Genomic DNA, 20,592 nt, shown 5'->3' with positions numbered 1-20,592 from the left:
ATTTATCAGGGTCGTTATTGCTTTGGCTCAATTTCTTTGATATTTATCTGGGGGCTACAAATCAACACAGCTTTTTTATGTACTACTATGCCACTTAACCTTGTACTGCTTTCATCAGAATCATCTGCTAATACCTATCAGCATGGACAGGAACAAAAGGTAAGGATAAACCCTATTACCCTGGAAATAAAATTAGATTATAATGGTTCTTTTTAGCCTTACTTTGTGAAATGGAAGCCCTACATTGAGCCCTTTGAGCTGGCCAAGATCTTTTTGCTTTGGGAGACAGAGCCAAGACTTCATTAACTATACTGAGATAAAATCTCTGGCTGACCGTCTCTATTTTATGAAGCTTTTAAACCTACAGCCCTTCAGAAGGGAAAAGATTTTTCTTTCTTCTCCTACATACAAAAGTTACTATGTCTTCTAGCCCAGGTAGCTCTGCTCAGTGAGCTTTACTAATGGAAAAGTCACTGGATTAAACCATTGAGATTAACCTGAATGAACACATTTTGCAAAAGACCAGGTGATGCCCACAGTTAATTTTTTTCTACAGTTTAGTGCCATGAGCTGGAAAGACCCCTCTAATTTTGGTGAAACCTAGCATCTGAAAAACGAAATACTCTCTTCGGTATGCCTTTCTAGAGTTCAGGGTTTAGTACTGATCCCTTACAGTATGCATCAGCTTTCTACTCTGACTCCAACTCTATTTTTGTTGTCATTCATGGGTGACAGCAGGCATTCATTCATGTTGTCTCCAAATTAGTTTTTGTGTAAGCATGGTGTCTTTTTAATCAGGCAGATGGCCTAGGTTTGATTTCTGACCTAGGGCTTCACCCGTCATGGAAGAAAATGCCATTTGTTACTATCTAAAAGATCTGCCGTGACACATTACAGGGAATTCGATCTGGAGTTGAGGGAGGATTGCACACAGTGGAGTCCTAGGAAGAGAATCAGGGCCAGAGTCCAGGCACAAAAGAATCCTGCTCGAAGTGCAGAAGTTTCACACATTTATTAGAACAAGCAGTAAACAAAAATTTCCTAAGTATAAAATCTAAATGTTCTCGAGTCCTCGTCCCACACAGGAGAGTCACAGCATGAAGGGCAGATCTAAGTTCTTCTCGCCAGTGCCAAAGTAGACGTAGCCATATTGCTTGGTCATTGGGACATGGTAGAACGTCAGTCCCAGCCACAGCAGGCTCCGCAGCACCACCACAGTGCCTCCCTTCTCTAGCTGGACAGTCCAGGAGCCTGTGCAAGAACATGTGCTAATGAGTCACTGCAAAGGAGAAAGAGGCCGCGTTCCTGGCGCAAACTGTCCCTAAGCTGGGAGAAGGACTGCGGTGGGTTAACAGCGCACAAGGCTGCACTGGAGTTTGTGACACCTGAAAAGAGGGAAGCCAGGGAGACCAGAAACCTTGATGCCCTTTCTTCTTTTGTCAATTCAGCATTACAGGCTGCCCTCGTTTCCAGATGTTTTGCATCTTCCAGTTTCACACAGTAGCATATTCCCATGGCTATGATGGTAATGTCGTATGCATCACAGGAAGGGACCCTTGGAGCTCCAGACTTGTATACTTGATCCCTAGGAGAGGCTACAGCTATTCTTGGCTGCTTCTGAGTGGGCAGCAGTTACTCTAACAAGCTCTGCCACCTACTTGGTCTAGCTAATAGCTACAGAGAGCCAAGACTAGCTATAGCAATCCTGCATAGGTATGAAATTTCTTCTTAAAATAAACTTGTAACATTAGTAGTGGGAAGAGGAAGAAGGCGCTTTCCTGCTCCAGGGAAGACCGGTTTCCCTGATGCAGCAACTGGGAAAGAGGAAGAAGAGAAAGTGAAAAGCAGGGTATTTCCTATCTCAGAGAAATTTACAGAAAACGCTAATGCTCTTCAGTCTTTCTTGGCTCCACCATTGAAGAGGATGTACGTGGTAGGGGCAAAGGGATTAGTTTCTGCCTTAATTTTGCTTTGGCTCTGCAGAGGAGGTTCAGAGCCAGTGTGAAAATGCAGTTTCTCCTGGATGTAAGGAGCTCTGAGCCACTGAGTATTTGTTTTGCGTCTGACACGATAGCCTGGGAACAATGCCGGAGGGGAGGGGGCTGGAGCATCGGCCTGGATTCAATGCCGGAGGACAAGGAGCTGCCAGGAGAAGAAAATACCAGCTTCAGCACCAAATCAGTAATGCCTAGAGGCATTTGTGTAAGCATGGTGTCTTTTTAATCAGGCAGATGGCCTAGGTTTGATTTCTGTAGGGAAGAAGGTTCCCGCTAAATCTCCATCTAAAAGCAAAAGCAGCAGGCCCAAATAAAAAAAAATGCAGCTGGAGCTGTCAGGCTACTACTGGCCTATAGTCAAGCGGTCAGCCTATCTGCACCCAAAGCCAAAATCTGCCAATTCCAGAGTAAGCAGAAAGCCCATAATGTGTTGGGCCAGTTAGACGGTATTCATCCTTGTAGATAATTTTAGGCTCATCAATTTATGCTATGACTCATGCTTACTCATGTCATGGTTAGCCAGGGGAAGGGCTTTTGTGATTGCTGTCAGCTGCCAGTCCTCCCCCTCCCACTAACTTCTGACTCTTGGCCAATTTTAGTCACATCCAACAAAGGGCTGAAGGGCTTTAACACCACAAGTTCCTACAACAGGTCGCCACAGGACATGGCCCAGGGGTTGACTGCAGCTCCTGAAACTACTTGTTTGGCCTGCCAGCAGCTGCGAGGAAGCGCAGGCTGTTTGGCTTGCCTGGCAGCCAAGAGGCAGCAGCTAGCTGGGCAATCTCTGTTTGCCTAGCTTTGGGCTCTTGCACGCTCGCTTGCAGTACGTGTAGTCTCTTACGCAGTTCATGGCAAACTGCAGTAGCTGAGGGCTTGAGGGAGGAGGGAAGTTGAGGGGAAATGCATGTATGGTGTTTGCAGAATCAGAAAGGAACAACACAATTCAAAGCCCTGCAAAACCAGGTGTCACGAGTTGTGCTGCTCTCCTGTTACCTCTCTCTTCTCTTTGTATTTCTGTACTTTTCAAAAGTTTCTTGGACACCATTGTTTCCCCTGTCTCCTTCAGTAGCAAATTCCACAGGTTTGTTATATCATAATATGCACAACATCAGTCCTGCGTCATCTTTGATCCGTTACCTTTCAAAGTACCCTCTTCAGTTATGTGCAAACATGGAACTAAATGAACAGCAAGAACCCCTACCTTCCATGACAGTCACTGAACTTTCTGACAAACGGACTCTGGCTGCAGGATAGAAGTACAAAGGAGACATTCACAGTCTTTAAAGACTCGGGAGATTTCTGCACTGGAGAACTTACTTCTGACTCACTCAGCTCCATGTTTCCCACTAAAGACAAACAGCTGGAATCACAGTAAAGCAAAGCGCTACTTAATATAGGGCAGGATCAGCACAGGTGTGTGCCATCTTTTCACCTTCCTTGCACTGTGACATTCTTTGCGCAGGTCCTAGTTAAAATATGAGCTAGTGTCTTCACAAGCGGTGGTTTCACATACAAGACAACCCCAATCTCCCATACAGTCTCTCCAGTGCCACTCATATGGACATAGACTGGACTGGATCTTTGTCATACCTGGAGTAAAAACACATATTATGGTTCAGCCACTGGGATTACAAATTCTGACTGACTGACTGGGTCTCCAACAAAATCTGCATGTTCTTAAGAAACTTCACTACTTGGATAGCATGGAAACCCAGATGAACACTTCACTACAAGGCAGATCATCCAGTGGCTGAAGCACTACAGCCATCTGCTGTCAAAGGACAAGCTTTCAAACACAGTTTCTTGAACTTTGCCGCTCCAAGTTTTCAGTATTTGCTAGTGGCAGTAGCTAGACTATGCATAGGGGTGTTGAGCAACACGTGGCAAGTAAATAGGTCTGAATGTAATTGTGACAAATAACTTTTTCCATTTCTCCTTTGAACACTGAACTGACTTTGCTTTCAGTGCAGGATTCTTGCAGCTTGAACTTGCAGAAATGATCTGCAAGCCCTTCATCCAAATACTGGTGGCTCTTGCTGCAGCTTTACACATCGGTTTGCAGGGGGGAATAAATTTTTGGAAGAGTTTCTCTGACAAAAAGATAATGGAATGAGGAACTCTCATTGTCTTTGATTTAGGACCAGTCCTCTAAGAAGCAAGTCTGTCAAGAATAGGACTGTGCCTTGCCTGGCTGGGTGGTGAAAGCCTGTAGGGATTATCTAGTTTGCTAATGCCTCCCAACATACTGGAAGCATCCAGCAGCCTGGGTACATGTGATAGCTTGTATATGTATGTTCATGTACACAGAAGAACCCTCTGCCCCAAACTACTTACAAAGAACAAAAAGAAATGCCTGGAGCATGACAAATGGGAAAGGTGAGAGGGAAAACAGGGATATTAATGCTCTCAGGAACTGTATCTGGATTCAGACTTCTTTTTGTTGGACAAATTTGCAGAGAAGGTAGAGTTCAACTCGATTAAATCCCCAATCTATGCTCTGGGGCAATACAGTACATGGATCCATGATCTCCTCAGAACATTTACCTGGTGTCACACAAGCTTATCAACCTCTGCAGAGTATTCATCAGCAGTTAACTGCTGATCAAAGGAACTTCCCGTGCACCTTCACACCTGTCAGAAATGGACAGATGTAATTGAAGACAACTCCATTCACTTTTATGCTAGATCTCTGAAGGCTGTGACGTGCAGCTGCTTCATTTCCCTACCGTCTGTCCAAGCTGCAAACTCTCAAAGGGCTCAAATTTGTCATTTCATAAATGCGAGACCTTTGGGGAATATCAAGTTGTTATACTTTCCAGCTCTTCTCTGATCCTTGACTCTGCATCTAGTTCTATGCAAATATGGACAATAAAGTTTTGCTGATGCTGCATAAGTCTTCCTGTGAAATGAGGACCTGAACAAAACAAGCAGGTTACCTAAGGGCAATCCCAACTGGACTGACACAACATAGGTTGAGGACAGGTAAAATTGTAAGAAACTGCCTGAAACTGTAATGTCATTTTCACTCGGATCCTGTTTTCAGCCAGAATGATGATTAGTCATAGAGCTGCTCTTTATTCTGCAGAGCCAAACAGCAGCAGCAGTGCCACCTTCCACCTTTTACTAACAAGATACTGGGGACATTTTTCTAACCCAGCTATCAAAGGTGATCTATTCAGTATACTTTTCCAGACTGGACTTCTGCAACACACAAAACCCATTCAGAAACTGCATGTGATACACAATGCTGGTGTCTGCCTTCTAAGAATATATCACATTAAAGTTCTGGAACCTATCTGCTTATTTTGGTCCTTTTCTTTAAAGGAAGAAATTAGGGCCCATTATCTCAGTACTTTTTTTTTTCCATATCTCACCACATTAGTAGCATTTGAGAAAATAGCCCAGAAAACAAAATTAATATTTGAACTCATGAGACATGGAGAAAGTTGTTCTCCTTGAAAGATCCAAGACAATTGTATTCTCTTCCATCACAGCTCAAATCTCACAATCTTCAAACAACAAGATGCTTTTTCAGGCCCACCTTTCTTGTAGGAGTTTGAAATAACGATGTCATAAATCACTCTAAAAGTACTTTAATCAGTAGCTAATGAACAGTATGAAATAATAGCTTAAAATGAATATGCCTTCTTTCCTCCCTCAAGAGAAAGCCTTAGAAATGCATTTAATAATACAATATAAAAAGGGATGAGGAGAATTATGAAAATTAAATGCTGCTTTTATCCTTTTTTTTTTTTTTAAACTTCCCTGCTATTACAAATGGTTTTGGAGTAAAATCATTGCACAGGTAGTAGCTCTGTATTACTATAAAAATGCAGAAGCAGGATGCTGGGTTCAAATCCTTTCTAACATTGGCTCAGAATATCCCATGGCACTCCCTGTGCTCATCATTGCCCCTGTGTCAGACAACATGTCTCTTACTGGGAGGCTGGGAAGCTCAGAGCATCAGTCTGTAAGGTACACCAAAACTCCCAGGTAAAAGTTGTCAGGAAAAAAAATTAAAAATTATTATTATTTGGATTGGAGGGAACACAACTAGAACTAGGAGACAGTAAGTAAAAGCTGACTTTCCTAGAGTTAAATACTGATTTTGACTTGCATCTACATGTGAGCTGTAGCCTGTATTGTCCCTAAATCAGGCAGCGGAGTTACCTTCACTCATCATGCAAAGCTCGCTGAGGTGCAGGGAACTGGAGGTCATTGCTCTCACGCTAGAGATTTCTCACAGTAACACTGCTCTGGTGAGGTTTCCATTCTTCAAAATACATTTTTTTAAAAGAGCAAGTTAATTCTTAAGCTGCACCCAGCAAACCTAAGGAAGCCAAGCACTGTCTGTGCTGAAACTATTGCCTGTTGCTGCTCCAGAAGGGAAGGGAGGGAGCTGCTGTGTGGGAGGAAAGAGCATGGGAAAAATATCCGCTGGATGAAGATCTGGAGCTTCCTATTCCCTCTTTGGATCAGGCTTCAGCCTCCACCCCTCCAAACACAGGCAGGAATTCTGAGGAGTCCCTTGCATCTTTCCCAAACAAGAAAGTGCTTTGAAGATCCTGATGCTCACCCACTGTTAAACCACTGCCTTTTTTATGGCCCTTCAACAGCTGCCAGGACACCAGGGCTGAATTTCAAGTGTCAACCTCCTTCTCAGCTTCTTCTTCCTTTCCAGTCACCAATAGAAATCCCTGTCTCATCCCCCATGTCTGTCTCAGCCACAGGCTGAATCTTGTAATTCACAGAGGCAATACGGTGCATGAGACATTAGCTTTTAAACAAAAGCCTTTTAAGAGGGCTGTTTGCAGAAGAACTTTCCTGCCGTAACTGGTCCACTTTCAGTATGACCTCTCATAACATTGCTGCTTTGGAGGTGATTCAGCAATGCTTCATTTCAGTGCAAGCTTGAGAAGAAACAGCTTTAAAAGCTAGACAGCCCGATACAGAGGCTCCATGTCGCAAAAGCTCACAGAGGGTCATAAAAGTGACATTATCAATTCCTCTTCAAAGGAGGAAATGTCTCAAGGGAAAAGCAGCTACAGCATGATTGCTCGTACCATTAACACAATATGCTGCCACAAGAGCAGGTTATAACAGATCTTGCTGCAGTCAGTCCTGACCGAGAGTGAAGTACTGAGTTAGAGGACAAATATTAACACCCAGAGAGGGGCAACAAAACCGTTTCCCTTTGCAAAAGCAGCCGCTGCTTGGCTGCATGACCCCAAACACTTAGTTCTGACAAAGCTACACGACACCCATGGGATTTAGCTTCCATTTCCCTCCAACAGAAAATCCTACACTGGGAAGAGCTTCCTATTTCTAATTTGCTGTCTGTAGGGAACAAAGACAAATTGCAAAGCAGAGCAGCTGTAAGGAAAGGTCACTGTGCTCTGGCTCTCAACAAATTTCATCACACGGACATTTCACGCACAGCCCACCAGCCATAAGGACACATCCAAACACTCTTATGTGGGGCTCAAACTCCTTCATGCCACTTAATGGCTGCAAACTAAATCTCTCTCATTTGCTTGACACACCACCTGCACCCCATATGTTAACACTGCTGTCAATATTTCCAATTCCCCATATAACTATTTAATAATAATTAAATGAAAACACAGACTGGTTGCAGGTTCAGTACTATTTTAAAAAGCCACCAGAGCCAGGAAAGCACAGCTTACAGTCAGTCAGATGCTGCCAAGTGGTTCTTGCGTGGTCCTAATGCCTGCCACCTCTTTGACACACAAATACAACCATGCCCAAACCTCAAAGTAAAATCATCTTACTTCAGAGGAGGCTTTTTCTCTCCATTATCCTCTCCCACTGGGGATGCCTCTGCAGCACAAATGATTAAGACAGGCCTGGGCCTTCCGTTTACACACAAAGTACCTGTTTCTTGCTGACAAGGAAGACTCAGGGATTGCAACGCTGTCCCAGATGCACAGTATTCAGGTGCCTCCAAGTACTGGGTGAAATTCAGGCCATACTTAGACATCTGACAACAGTGCTACTTAATCCAGTTGAAGCAGTTTCTGCCCTCAAACTCTTACTCCCCCCCTCATCACTCTTCCATCATAGAGACCACAGAAGTGTTTATTTACTGCTCAGTGAACCAGATCAGGGAAACGATCTGGCTGAAAAATAGTCCAGCCAAAAATAAAGTTATTTTTCCAGCTGGAATCTGGCTGCACAGCCAGCAATGCCAACACAAAAGAAGGGACAATACACAGACATAAATGAGCAGCAAAGGATGGGAAGGACTGAAAAAGCTAGCACAGGAGTAATACAGATCAAATTACAGCCTCCCTTATAGCCCAATTAGTTTGCCCTTTAGTCCTAAATCCACCTGATAATTAGAATAGAGCTAGAATCCTTTTCACTATTTTTTTTTTTGTTAAGAAAAAGGTGCAGACTTTGCACAGAAAGCATCCAGAACAAAGATTTGGAATGGGGCTGTGCACTAGAGGAAACAGCAAGACAATATGCTATCAAAACTTATAAGGAGTAGGAACAACTGATTAAAATCCCTGCTATTTGGATTCTGACAACAATACAGATCATTGTATCTTGGGTCTTCTGTAGTAAATTTAGAAGTCTCTCAGAGTGGCAAAGCACCCTCCTTCCAAAGCACAGGTTTATGCTGGATCCCGTCACACTCCATATTTCTTGTTCAGCTGGTCGCTGTGGAAACGTTTTTGGAGCGTGCCAGGAGTCACGTAGCATCTACCTGGGGAGCCCCTGCATTAATCCGTCACCTTCGTGGGCTTCTGTGAGCCCATTGGTTGGTAGGAAGAAAAAGAAGGAGTCTCTCACCCCTCCCTGCTCTGAATGAAAGACGCTTCCTCTAAATCTTGCTACAGGATTTCAGGCTCAATTCAGCTTCTTTGGGGCTTTTGTCACCAAACAAATGTGATGTCTTTGAAAGAAAGATTAACAGTTTGATGAAAGGATGCAATGGACAGCTTTGTTCTAGCCTGCTTCCCCCTAGAGCTTTCGGTCACTGTCACTTTCTTACCCACGGGAGAATATCTGTCTGACTCTCAGAGGAGATTATGGCCACCTTGTAAGATTTTGCCTCTCCTGATAACAAAGCACGGCCACTTTGAGGAGGTGATAATGATGAACAGGGGCTGGATTAGGGGCAAAGAACCTCACATTGATCTCTGAATTCTGAGAGAACACAAAGCAGTCGATGCTGGGATTCAAAACCCACCGAATGCTTAGAGCACATCCAATTCACTCTCCTGCAGGAGGGGCAAGGCTACAAGCCCTGTCAGTCCCCCAGTTGTACTTCTTACCTCATCGTCAAATTAGCAGGACTAGTTAAAAGGGCTTAGGACAAGGAACAGATGGCATGGATTATAAACTGTCGATGTTTTCATACTAAACTAGATACAAATTCTGGCCCAAATTACCTGAAGAGTTTACCAGTTTCTGAGAAGACTGTCACACTGAGCATATCCACATAGCACAGTGCAGTTGTGTTGATATTCAACCTAATTCTGAACACTACAGATGGCTAAGCATCTTCTAGTGCCTGGGATAGCCTAGCTATCCCTGCACAGCACAACTGCTGTACAAATATACCCATAGATGAACAGTCCCTTGTCCTTTTCCCTCTACACACAGCCACACACTCCTTCAGCATACAGAATTTCAATCCGTATGGTATCTGTGTACAGTAAAACAAGACAACGCCCGTTGTCTTCCTCCCTGCAAAAGTTCTATGGCCAAAGGGGCAGCAAACAGCAAAGCAAAACTGTATGCCGGGCTGGCACCAATGCCAACTGCTGCGCGGGCAGGAGCTGCCACTCCTTACGTGGAGCCCCTTCAGAAAGAGATCACTCCTAGCAAAAGCTGACCTCATTCTGACTTCAGTGACACACAGACTGCCCTAGGCTTTCCCCTGCAAGTAATTTTTCATCATTCCCTAGAGAAAGGGTTAGGCCAAGGCTGACTGATGTGGTGATAAACTACAACTTCTGGTTCTAAGAGGCTTTACCAGCATTTCCCATCAGTTCAGCAAGAAGTTCATCTCCTTTTCATGTCCACTGAACCAGGAACTGAAATGGAGACAGGGTGGGCAATGATTTCTTTTACTGAGGAGGAAAAAACTTTAAATACAATCCCTGGAAAGTTGCTACTAAGACCCTGCTTCTGTCCTCATTCTTTCACTGCAGCAGTCAGGAGGGCGAAAGACTCCACCGCAGCTCTCAGATGGTGGGCAGCCCTGCTCCAGTATAAACTCATCCAAGACCTCTGACTAAACAACACCCCTGAGGTGATACAGACCTAGGACCCAAAAGCAGTGAATGCACTGCTTTATTACCCGTAGACACAAAGCCCAAGAAAAACAGACTCCTTTCCAGAAATCGAGGCAGACCATGGACAGCCAGTCAAAAGGTCTAATACTAGCTGGCTCTGGAGTCCTCCTGCTGTGCTGCCACGTGAGAGGTTCCAGTCTGATCTTGAACTCCTGAGCTGGCAGCACCACAGCTGTAGGAGGGACAACATCTTTTATTGCTCCAAGGCAGCTCTCTTGGGTCACTGCAGGAGTGGCCTTAACAGCCTCTAAAGGCTCCCCAGTCCACACATCACTAGCAAAAATAAAGTGTCTCTACTTTTGAAGGATGTAGGAGACATGCTTATGTATTTGTGTATGGCCATTACATGCCTGTGATAGCTAAGGAGGCTAAGAAAGCTATTGAGAAGTCCAGTGACCATTCCAGAAATTGCCTAAGCTTGGAAGGGACAGCGTCTTCTCCATACCTACAGTTCAGGAGGTCAGTATACCACAGTCTGGGAACTCAGGCCTTACCTTCTCCTCAGTCCGATGCTCTTCTTGGTGCTTTTCTTTCTCATTTTACTTTTCTGTGGTTTCCTTTTCTGTGCTCAACACTGACAATGCTGGCACCATAGTGCACCCTGCTGGAAGGTAGCAGCTACGGCCATCCTAGAATTATTTCTAGGGATGGCTGACTTCAGTTTTAACAGAGACATTCAGGTACCAATGCTTTAACTAATAACCCACTGAGCCAGCTATTCGGTTCGATTCCCACATCTGAAAGCCGATTGTTCTGATGCACACTAATCTGTTTTACTCTTTCTGTACCACTGTGTTATAAAGCTCGTTTGTCAAAACCACTTGTATAAATGTCAGGTAACTCCATGGGATACTGTAGCTCCCTTTCACACATTCACGAAGCCTAAGGATCACCTCTCCTAACCAGGAGCAAGGGTAGCTGTGAGCCACACTAGGTATTTCGGTCTACATTTTGGCTACCTCTTTTTATCCTTGCTAACACGAAGCACTGCCCTCTCATTCATTATGGGTCTTTTAGTTTGGATTTCAGTGAGACAGCTTGAAAAGCCTTGTCCCCGTGTGGCTCTTGGCAGGCTAAGAAGTAAAGTGCTCTTGCTCTCAGCTTTCACAGAGCTGGGGAGGTGCTGCTTATTGTTAAGCAATGAAAGGGGAGGGCTCAGGTCACATCTGTGAAATGTCAGTGGAGAAGGGAGGCTGGGTGAAAGTAGGTGGCCAGCACAGCATAGCACTTTGCTGGATTTTGCAAGGCCACTGGGGAGATAGGCAGCCATTTGTCTTAGAGCCCTGATAACGGACCAACTTGCTCTCTGCTGGCTAGCTGGGGGTTGTAAATACCTCTGCAGACACAGACTCTTCAAATGGCTGGAGACGGAGGCTGATAGGGGATTAATCGCCTGGAGGGGGGGTCGAAAGGGAGTTAATTAGCTGTGTTAATACATGGAGATAAAGCAGGTTTGTGTCTCCTGGCCTTCTTCCTTCCAGTACCTGGGCTTTTGGGGCAGCCAAGATGGGACTACCAAAATGGCCTTTGAGAGTGGCCAAAGGAAAGTATCTCCCACTTAGAAATGCAACCTCTCCATCTTCAAGGACTCATTAAGCACCAGCTTTTGCTAAACCGATAAAGAGCATGCTAAAGAAGCTCAGAGGACAGGAGGTTAGCGTTCTAACCCAGGCTACTGTTAAGCAAGTTTACAGAAAGGCTAGTGCCCAAAGTGTTCAGTCAGGGAAACAGCCATAAATCCTTTTGTCTGTAATGCTGTATAAGGAATGCTCCAAAAACATTGCACATTTGGGTGAAGAAATAGAGCTACAGGCTGCGTGACTGTCATCTCCTCCACAGTCAAAATGGTAAAGGAACTGAAATGATCTTCTGTCTAGGCACTTCTCCCCTTCCTCTAGCCGAATCTTGAAACAGCAAGTGGACAAGACTCACCATGATCCACCCTGCTACTGTATACTCATTTAGAATGCTGCTAAAAAATCTCTCCCAGCATTAGAGAGTCAGCAACTACATCTGAGGGGTCTTGGCTCCGCAATTCATCCTCCACAATGGACAGCGATAAGTCAGGAATCTCCTCAGCCCTCTTTTGAGCCCTCCTGCATCATAGTTCAGGAAGCAAAGCCAGCTGTACTGCAAGTCCTGCACTTAAAGCCACTGTCTCAGGAACCCACTGTTGTCTTTGTGTTATTGTCACTGACAATGAAGAAGCCTGAGCTAAATATCACCCTCCACAGCTGTCATCAAGTTTACAGCCAGGCGTACCAGGAAATCATCTGTTCTGGACTCCTGCATACCACTGCCCATTAAATCGAACTCAGTTACTCATGTCTGGGACTAGCAACTTGTATTTGCATTTGGCTAAAACACAATTCCCAGGAAGACATTCAGCATGATGCCAAGATAGCAACAGACAAAGACTCATCCATTCCCCTTGCTAGCTGGTAATCATTTCACTGTTAAAATTTGTACCTAATTTTTCATTTTAGTTTTTCTGGCTATAATTTTCAGCTGCTGGTTCCTGTTATGCCTTTCTCTGCTATACTAAATAGATCTTCAGTACCCAATACTTAAACTCCATGGAGTATTTACACAGTGTAATACAGTCATTCTCATGTTCTTTTCCGTAAGATAAACAGATTGAACTGTTTATGTCTCTCATCAGGCCTTGAATCATTTTGTGGCTCTTTTCTGCAACTCTCCAGTTTTGCAACATGCAGTAATCCAGTTCTAATTCCACTAACAGTATATGCAAAAGTAAAGTCACCTCCCTGTTCCTATTTGCTATGCCCTTGTTTATACATCTACAGATCAAATTAGCCTTTTAAGTCTCAGGATCAGACTGGGAGCTGATGTTCAGTGGGTTGTGCCTGGATTTCCTTTCAGAGCCACAGCTTCCAGAATACAAGTCTGGCTTCCAGTCCCTGCTCTTAGATAGGTGATTTTGCAGGTAGCTACATCAAAACGTACTTTGTTTAAGCAAGCCAAGTTTGCCAGATCTCTGTAGCCATCTTGCCCTTGTTATTATTTGTCTCTCTACCAATCCTTTACTTCTAAATTATTTATAAATAAGTTGAAAAATATCAGTTCTGGCACTGGTCCCAGCTGAAGCCTCTTCTGACCCCTTCCAGAAATACACCCATTCAGTGATTTCTGAATCACAACTAATCAAGATCAGTTTAAGGGAATATCTCTGCAATGCTGGGATTTATTAAAGGTTAGCATCGTAAGTATGCCACAAGTCTCCTGAGATAATGATTTCAGGAGTAACTTACCTGGCTCTGCCATTTTCATTTTCTGACGAACATAAAAGGTTGCCTAACTCTACCCTCCCTTAGCAAATAGTCTGAAAACTGTTTGAAACAGTATTTTATTGTCTTCATTTGATGTGAGTCCATATTCTTTCCAAAAACAAACGAGAAAAAAATTATTGAGCATATCTGCCCTTCCACATTCTTATCAGCCTTTTTACCATCACCATTAAGTGACAGTTTCTAGTACCATTACTACGCTTTCTTTTCCTCTCAATATACTTGAAAAAAATCCTCCTTATAGTTGTCGTGGATTACTCCAGGTTATCCTGGCTTCCTTTGTCATTTTCTACTCATTATCAACTCCAATTTATATCAATCAAATTGTTCGCAACTTTCTGCCTTTCCTTTTATATTGCTTTTTTTTTTTTTAAATTCTAATTCCTACTTTTACCCCACCAGTGAACTGTGGTAGGCTTTCAGCCAAAAGCAGCTATTTCTTGACTGGGAGTCATGACTTTTGAATAAACTCTTCTCATAGAAATCCTATTTCCACTCATATCTTTTCCTATCCACATTTTTCTTTCCCTTTGCCTCTCGCATACCTCCACTCCTGCATTAGTTTTTAATAGTGCCCTGTTGGTGTCCCTTATCTCCATATCAAAGTGATCTGAGCCAGTAACCTGTAACAAACCTTCAGAGTCAAGTTATTGCTTTTCTGAACTGTAGTTTGAAAGCGCCAAAGAACTGAATTCTCCATCCCCTATTTTACTTCCTCCCAAGCTTTCCATTCTACACTAGTACCTTGAGCTTTCTCCCATCCCCTTCCTTTATCCTTGCAGAATGTAGCGTTGCCTGATCTGATACCATGACCACAGTAAAATCATCCTTTCCCCTTCATTTTCACTTTCCCCATCATGCCAATGCCTGAAAAGTGACTATTATTTCATATCTACACAACATTGGGTCATCAAGTGAAACTGCTGTAGGCATGCTAGGAATTATTGCTATTTGCTTTGCCATTCCATTATCTACAAGCACACGTAAAACTGCGACAGCTCTAGTTCCTGAAATGCTATCACCCAGGGTGCCAAACCCCATGCAGCAGAAAGGACCAGGCTGGCAATCTGCCAGCAGCTGAAAGGCTACATCTAATTGTGCATAAAGTTGAGCAGATTGTCTGCTTAGACTAGAGCAAACAAGCTTATCTTTAATGCAGACATATGGCCAGCAAAACCTACAGATCCCAGCATGCAACATTCTAGCCAGCTGGCCATTTGGATCAGAATGAAGCATTACATGATCTGATACTGTGGTGACAGAAGATCAGTATCGCAACCCCTCCATGTTCAAAAATCATGAGTCAGGCCACTCGAATTCATGAGTTTGGCTCAGAGAGCTGGAGATTTTAAAGGGGATAAACTGATTGAATTTGCTTTTGAGACATGGTTCACATTCCCCCACTTTTCTCTACAATCATTAAAAAAATGTATTTTTTTAATAAAAGCTAAGTCGTACAGTCACTTGCCTCTGGGAGCTGAGACACCAAGAAAAAACAGACTCACAGTACGATTAGGGGAGGAGCAGCAACATACTCTGAACTCATAAAGTGCACAAATAACCTGATAGACACACAGACAGAATCTGGAACCTGCAATCACCACAGATATCACTGGTAAAGATAAGGGTGGCAGACAGTTTTGTTACAAAACTCCAAGTTTTCCAATCTTGCACTAAACTCTGCTTTTACCATTGTTTCCTTTATTCAACCCGGTTTTAACTTCCTTTCTTCCCACCTCTCAGCTGTCATATAAAATGTTCTCTCTGCCTCCAACTTTCCATTCTGTAAGACACCTCTGCTCTCCTATAATGACACACCATACATTTTATGACAGTTACCCCCTTGACAGCCATCACAGATGCTCAGTCTCCAAGTGATAAGGAAACTATTCCAACTCAGTTGTTACTTTTAGACAGGTTAAAATCAGCCCTTAATCTCTCAGTCCTGTTCTTTAGGTCTTTTAAGATGCTAGGGAAACTCTAGCCAATGCAGGCTGGGAGGGGAGCATTACTCAGATGTCACTCACCTTCAGTCCACTTTTTGTGTATTTGTTGAGGGCAGAGACAATTCTGGCTTCAGCCACAATTCTAGATGCAATAGATTTGGGAATTCCTACTTCTGCTCTGACAATAACTGTTCAAGAGAGGATCTAACCAGGAAAGGTGAGAAAAGCTTCAGGTCAAAATGAGGGGATTTGCCAGAGCTATGAACAACATGTCAGGAAACAGAAAAAGCACTGTCTGCTCTGGGTCAGGACCAACATGCACTGGCAGAGTTGAAGGAAGGCAATCCAAGAACCAAAGCTTGAGTGCCTTGCAGCCAGGAGTGAGTGACTTTGGCAGAGCCATGCTGATAAAATCAGCAGAAAGCCTGTGTCTGCCCTCTGTTCTTTTTTTCCCCACAGTTTCACAAGCAACCGGTACTTTAGGCAACCTGAATGCTTGTTAAAGGGGGGTGGGTTGATCTTTCTTTAATGTCAAAGCTCCTATCTGCATGTGATAGAGTGCAATTAGAGAGGCTACATGCCTTGCTGATCCTGTAACCAGTTCCTGTCTTACTTCCTTCGCCTGACAAGCTCATTCCATCAATCCCCAGGTTCAGTCCAAAAAAGAGCAGGACAATACAGCCAGAGCTGCACAGGCACCGTGATGAATTTTCTCCTCTTCCATTAAGAAGCACTCAGCCGCACTTGAGCTCAGGTAGTCTTCGAGAGGTAACTTTTTTTGAGGAGACTGAGATCTGCACTAACAGCAACAACCTCCCGGGAAGGGGGCAAAGGTTCACGCTTACACAGACCTCAGGTTGCTACAGGAAGACAAACGTGACAGTGGCACAACTGAGCCCCACTTTGTATCTGCTGCTGGGTAAAATACAGCTACAAGTCAAATTTGATTTAAAGACTTCAACAGAACCGCCATCGTGTCTAACACACAGCATGACCTGCCAGTTGCCTCGTCCCTTGAACTAGATACGAAACACTGCAGAATGGTATCTGTAATCTTTCAAAGGTGCCATTCTCCATCACAGCTGAAGGTGGCTAAAACCAACTCTGTGATGCAAATTAGCCTTCAGGCTCTTAGCCCTCAGTGCCTGCTTTCTAGTGGAAACATAGAAAGCATGGCAGATTTATGTCCTGCTGCAGTGGCTCTGTGGTTTCAGGCCTCAGAAAATTAAAGTCTCCCTACCACAAACCCTAGAAAAAAAGAGGGGGGGAAAAATGCAAACAGTAGCAACGCCTACTAGCATACCAAACTGCAGCTAAAATTTTCTTAGGAGGTATCTAGGACCTAACCCCCCTTGCAATAGTCCTTTTTGAGTCAAAAGGGCCAATTCAATGAGCCACTGTGTGTAAAAACATGCGGTCTCTCCAGACTACACTTCTAGAAAATGACTGCAGCAAAGACACTCCCAGTAAGTTGAACAATGGTTTAGATTTTAGTGCTGTTCATGCTCTGAACAGTCAAAAGTGTTCAGAATTCAGGCAAGAGTTCACTAGGTTCATTCTCAGTTCTTTTTTGCCAAAGGAAAGGTTGGGAGACAGACAGACAGACAGATAGATAGATGGATGATAGATAGATGGATGACAAAGTCTGAAAAGCTATTTACAGCACTGGCAATTCACTGTCCTTCCAGCCAATTCCATCTGGCACAGGACACCTACTATCCTATCCTGCTACTCCAGGATAGGAATAAAATAGCAAACCTAAGTTCTGATTGTGTCCCAAGAATATTTCTAGACAGCAAGATGTGGAAATGCTTGGTCCAATCTGAAAAATGCAGCAAATCAGCAAAAAGCAGTTAGAAACAAATAACAAGTCATCCCTATCTCTTTAGAGAAATATCCTGCCAGAGGAATCCCTGGAAGAGGCTTTAAATACATTTAACAGTTGTCCAGCAGAACCGTAGAGATGTGAACTGAAGATACATTCCAGTATGCACATCTTCCTTTCTCCTTCCACAGTGTGTAATTCCAGTAGAGTACAGATTATTCCACACTACAGCATTTCTAACACAGTTTATCAAAGGAAAGTTTGAATTCAGCCTCTCAGAGATACCAGCTTTGTGTTAATGAGAGCCCATTTAGATAAAGAAGAGCAATACTGGGTGGAGCAAGAGGTGTGAAATACTTCAAACCACATAAATTCCCTCTATCACTGGTGGAGTTGTCTCTCCTGGTAGGGACACCAGCTATCACAGGCTTTACAGAAGTCAGGAGGGAATATGGCACTCAGGCAGAGGGGGTAACTGCTGATGTGGTCAGATCTGTTGTGAGGATGTGACAGCCCTGGTACACTTACATCTTACCACTGTAAGCATTTATAATTGCTTAAAAAGGGAATTAAGTACAACACTTACAACATTAAAGGATAAAGTTCCCTTACAGATTTGCAGGAACTTCTCCCAAGCACATCAACGCCGCAGTAACACACACCTTGTCACCTCGGCATTTCCCAGGCTACTTGGACTGCCTTCCCTTTCATTGTATCTCTTGATTCTGCCACCTTTACCTTGTGGGATATCATGCTCCAGAGAGTCTAGAAAGTCAGTGGATGGGTCCAGGTCAGCCTTTTCCAGCAGGGTTTTATTCTTCAGGTTAACAGGCTCGGTAAAATGGAAATAGGAACTTAACTTTTTTGCCTCCGTCAAAGACAGACCTGCGAACAGTCATTGGTGACCATTAATACAGTGAGCTGGGCTAACATACATTATACCATCGAATGTCATATCGTTTCTCTAACACCCACAGCATAGGACAGAATCACAATCTTTCTCCAATGGACTCCACAGAAGACCAAAGACTTGCCAGATATGGGTGGCAGTACTCCCTGATGCTGTGCATTACAGACCATGCTAACTGCAGTCCCAGATAAGCAATGGGCATGAGTTGAGACCAACTCTCTGTGCCCATTTGGTTACATCCTACCTCTAGATGGAGAATTCACTGCAGCTATAATTGCTAAACACTGACATAAACTATACACAGACAAATGAAACTACGGGTTTAATGACTCAGAGCCATTACTGACTCTCCTCCCACCTTCCAGAGTTGAATCATGCACCTGAACTTTAGTGGCATTGGATTCTCTCCTCCCTGTTCATCTTACCCAAGATAAAAATAAACCTGAAATCAAAACATCAGCTAGAGAAAGTAATCTTAATTTACAGCCTTTATGATCAAAGTACAGTTGATCCTGATAAAGACAATGAGAATTTACCTTCAAAGTTTCTGTTTTCACGCACAGACCCAAGAGGAGTCTTCAAAAATGCCCCCCGGGGGATGATACCAACTGCTCTGTCTATCTGTTCTATCGTAGCTACGAGGCGGGACTCCTCCTTGATCATGGGCTTTAAAGAAAAATAGGCAAATTTTAAAGGCAGGGCTTTCCTTGTTGTCATTTCTGAAAATAAACTCGAGGTGACAATAGAAACAACAACAGACTCATCAGCTTGGAGCCCAATGGCACTAAGAGGAGGACCACAAATCGGACATTCTTCTTATAAGAAGAGAAGCAGGAGCAGACAGTGTAGATTCACCAGAGAATTAACTGTCCCTCTCTTCATCCATCCTTTCCTCCCTCTCAATTAAGCTACTTATGACTTGTCTATTCTGTTATAAAGAATGGTATCTGCAGTTCCTATGTAAAGCTTCAGACACTGCAGTGAGGATCTGTACCAATTGTGCATAATAAAACATAAAGGAGAAAGAGTATTTCTCAACTGTGTCTAACTCCAGGAGTAACTGAAGCAAGAGTTCAATCAAGAAGCCGTTGCTACACAATGACAGTGAAGAGGAAATTATATATATTCTGCCTGAGCACAGGCTCAGGCTGCTTATTACAAACAAGGAGGAGGAGCCACCACCTGTCCAGTGTGAGGGGTACAACTGTAGCGAAGAGAGTTCGAAAGTGTTTTGCTGTATTTACCTCCTTACCATCTTCAAACAGTCTTTCAGCATCTTCTGCATTTATCTCAGTGTACTCATACTCAAAAGAAGGATCCCCCTGGAAACGGCCCTTCAGCTGCTCAGCCTGCGCAACCATTTCCTCGGTCGCCGGTGGCAGGAGGCTCCATTCCACGCAGTTCAAGCTGCCAGCGACAAGCACGACACAGGCCCGAGTCCGTTGAAGCACAGGGCTCGATGCAGCCTTGCCAGGCCCCTTAGGGGCACAGCGAGGCTCCCTCCAGGAGAGCTGGGCAGCCCCCCCCGAACCCCCCACTCTCTCTCTTCTCCCCCCCCAGCCCCCAAACCGGCCTCCCGAGGCCGTTTAGGGGTCCCCGGTCCCACCTCCCCAGGGAGGTCCCCGTCCCCTGCACGGAGCGGCGGTGGGGCCCGGCCTCCGCACCTGTAGAGGCGGCTGCGGGGCGCGGCGCGGTCAGGGCCCAGCCCCTCGGCGATGTAGTAGGCGCCGCGCACGCCCTGGATGCAGCCCCAGAACCAGACCCGCTCGAAGCGGTAGTCGCGCTGGAGGAGCAGGAGCGAGGCCCCCAGCACCGCCCGCTTCTCCGGGCTCAGCCCCGCGCCGCCGCCGGCCGCCAGCTCCAGCGCGGCGGGCAGCGACGCCGCCTCCATGGCGGCTCCGCGTCGCCGTTGCCAGGCAACCGTCGCTCGGACGGGCAGGCGCCGCGCCGTTGCCGCGGCGCTGGGGTCAAAGGTGACCGCATGCTTCCGCTGGAGGGAACGGCCCAAAACGTCAATCAAAGCCAGCGCCCTGGCAACGGCGGGGGGGAGGGAGCGGCGCCGGCATGGCAACGGCGGGTCCCGCCTCTCCGCTGCCATGGAAACGGCGCCGGTGGGCGCAGGCGGACAATGGCGGCAGGTCGCCGCCGCCGCCGCCGTCCCCGCTGGGCGGCCGGGCCGGGTTGAGGGTCCGGCCGGGCAGGCCCCGTGGGTGAGGCGGAAGGGGAGCGCTGGGGCGGGCGCTTCACGGGGGCCTCCATAGCTCGGCGCCTGAGCA

At 45.1% G+C, this 20,592-nt stretch overlaps 1 protein-coding gene across 1 annotated transcript; it reads right to left on the bottom strand.

Annotated features, from left to right (window-relative positions):
• Positions 1 to 997: 997 nt before the first annotated feature.
• Positions 998 to 20,207, bottom strand: RSPH9 (radial spoke head component 9). The gene is made up of 5 exons (XM_076334329.1): positions 19,981 to 20,207; positions 19,561 to 19,723; positions 18,853 to 18,982; positions 18,145 to 18,291; positions 998 to 1,251 (listed from the first exon to the last, which is right to left on the bottom strand). The coding sequence occupies exons 1-5, from the start codon at positions 20,205 to 20,207 to the stop codon at positions 1,091 to 1,093; spliced, it is 828 nt and encodes a 275-aa protein (XP_076190444.1). The 3' UTR covers positions 998 to 1,090.
• Positions 20,208 to 20,592: the final 385 nt, after the last annotated feature.

This window comes from Aptenodytes patagonicus, chromosome 3, assembly GCF_965638725.1.
Source record: "Aptenodytes patagonicus chromosome 3, bAptPat1.pri.cur, whole genome shotgun sequence".
NCBI classification, from domain to species: Eukaryota; Metazoa; Chordata; class Aves; order Sphenisciformes; family Spheniscidae; genus Aptenodytes; species Aptenodytes patagonicus.
The sequence above is the reverse complement of the archived record's forward strand: the minus strand, read 5'-3'. Positions and strand labels throughout refer to the sequence as shown.

Excerpts from the sequence above, each read along its gene's own strand:
- RSPH9 (XM_076334329.1), bottom strand. The coding sequence starts at position 20,207 with ATGGAGGCGGCGTCGCTGCCCGCCGCGCTGGAGCTGGCGGCCGGCGGC. Across the intron at positions 19,724-19,980 it reads CCCCGCAGCCGCCTCTACAG|CTTGAACTGCGTGGAATGGA; the intron begins GTGCGGAGGCCG and ends TGTCGCTGGCAG. Across the intron at positions 1,252-18,144 it reads GGAGCATGATATCCCACAAG|GCTCCTGGACTGTCCAGCTA; the intron begins GTAAAGGTGGCA and ends GTTCTTGCACAG.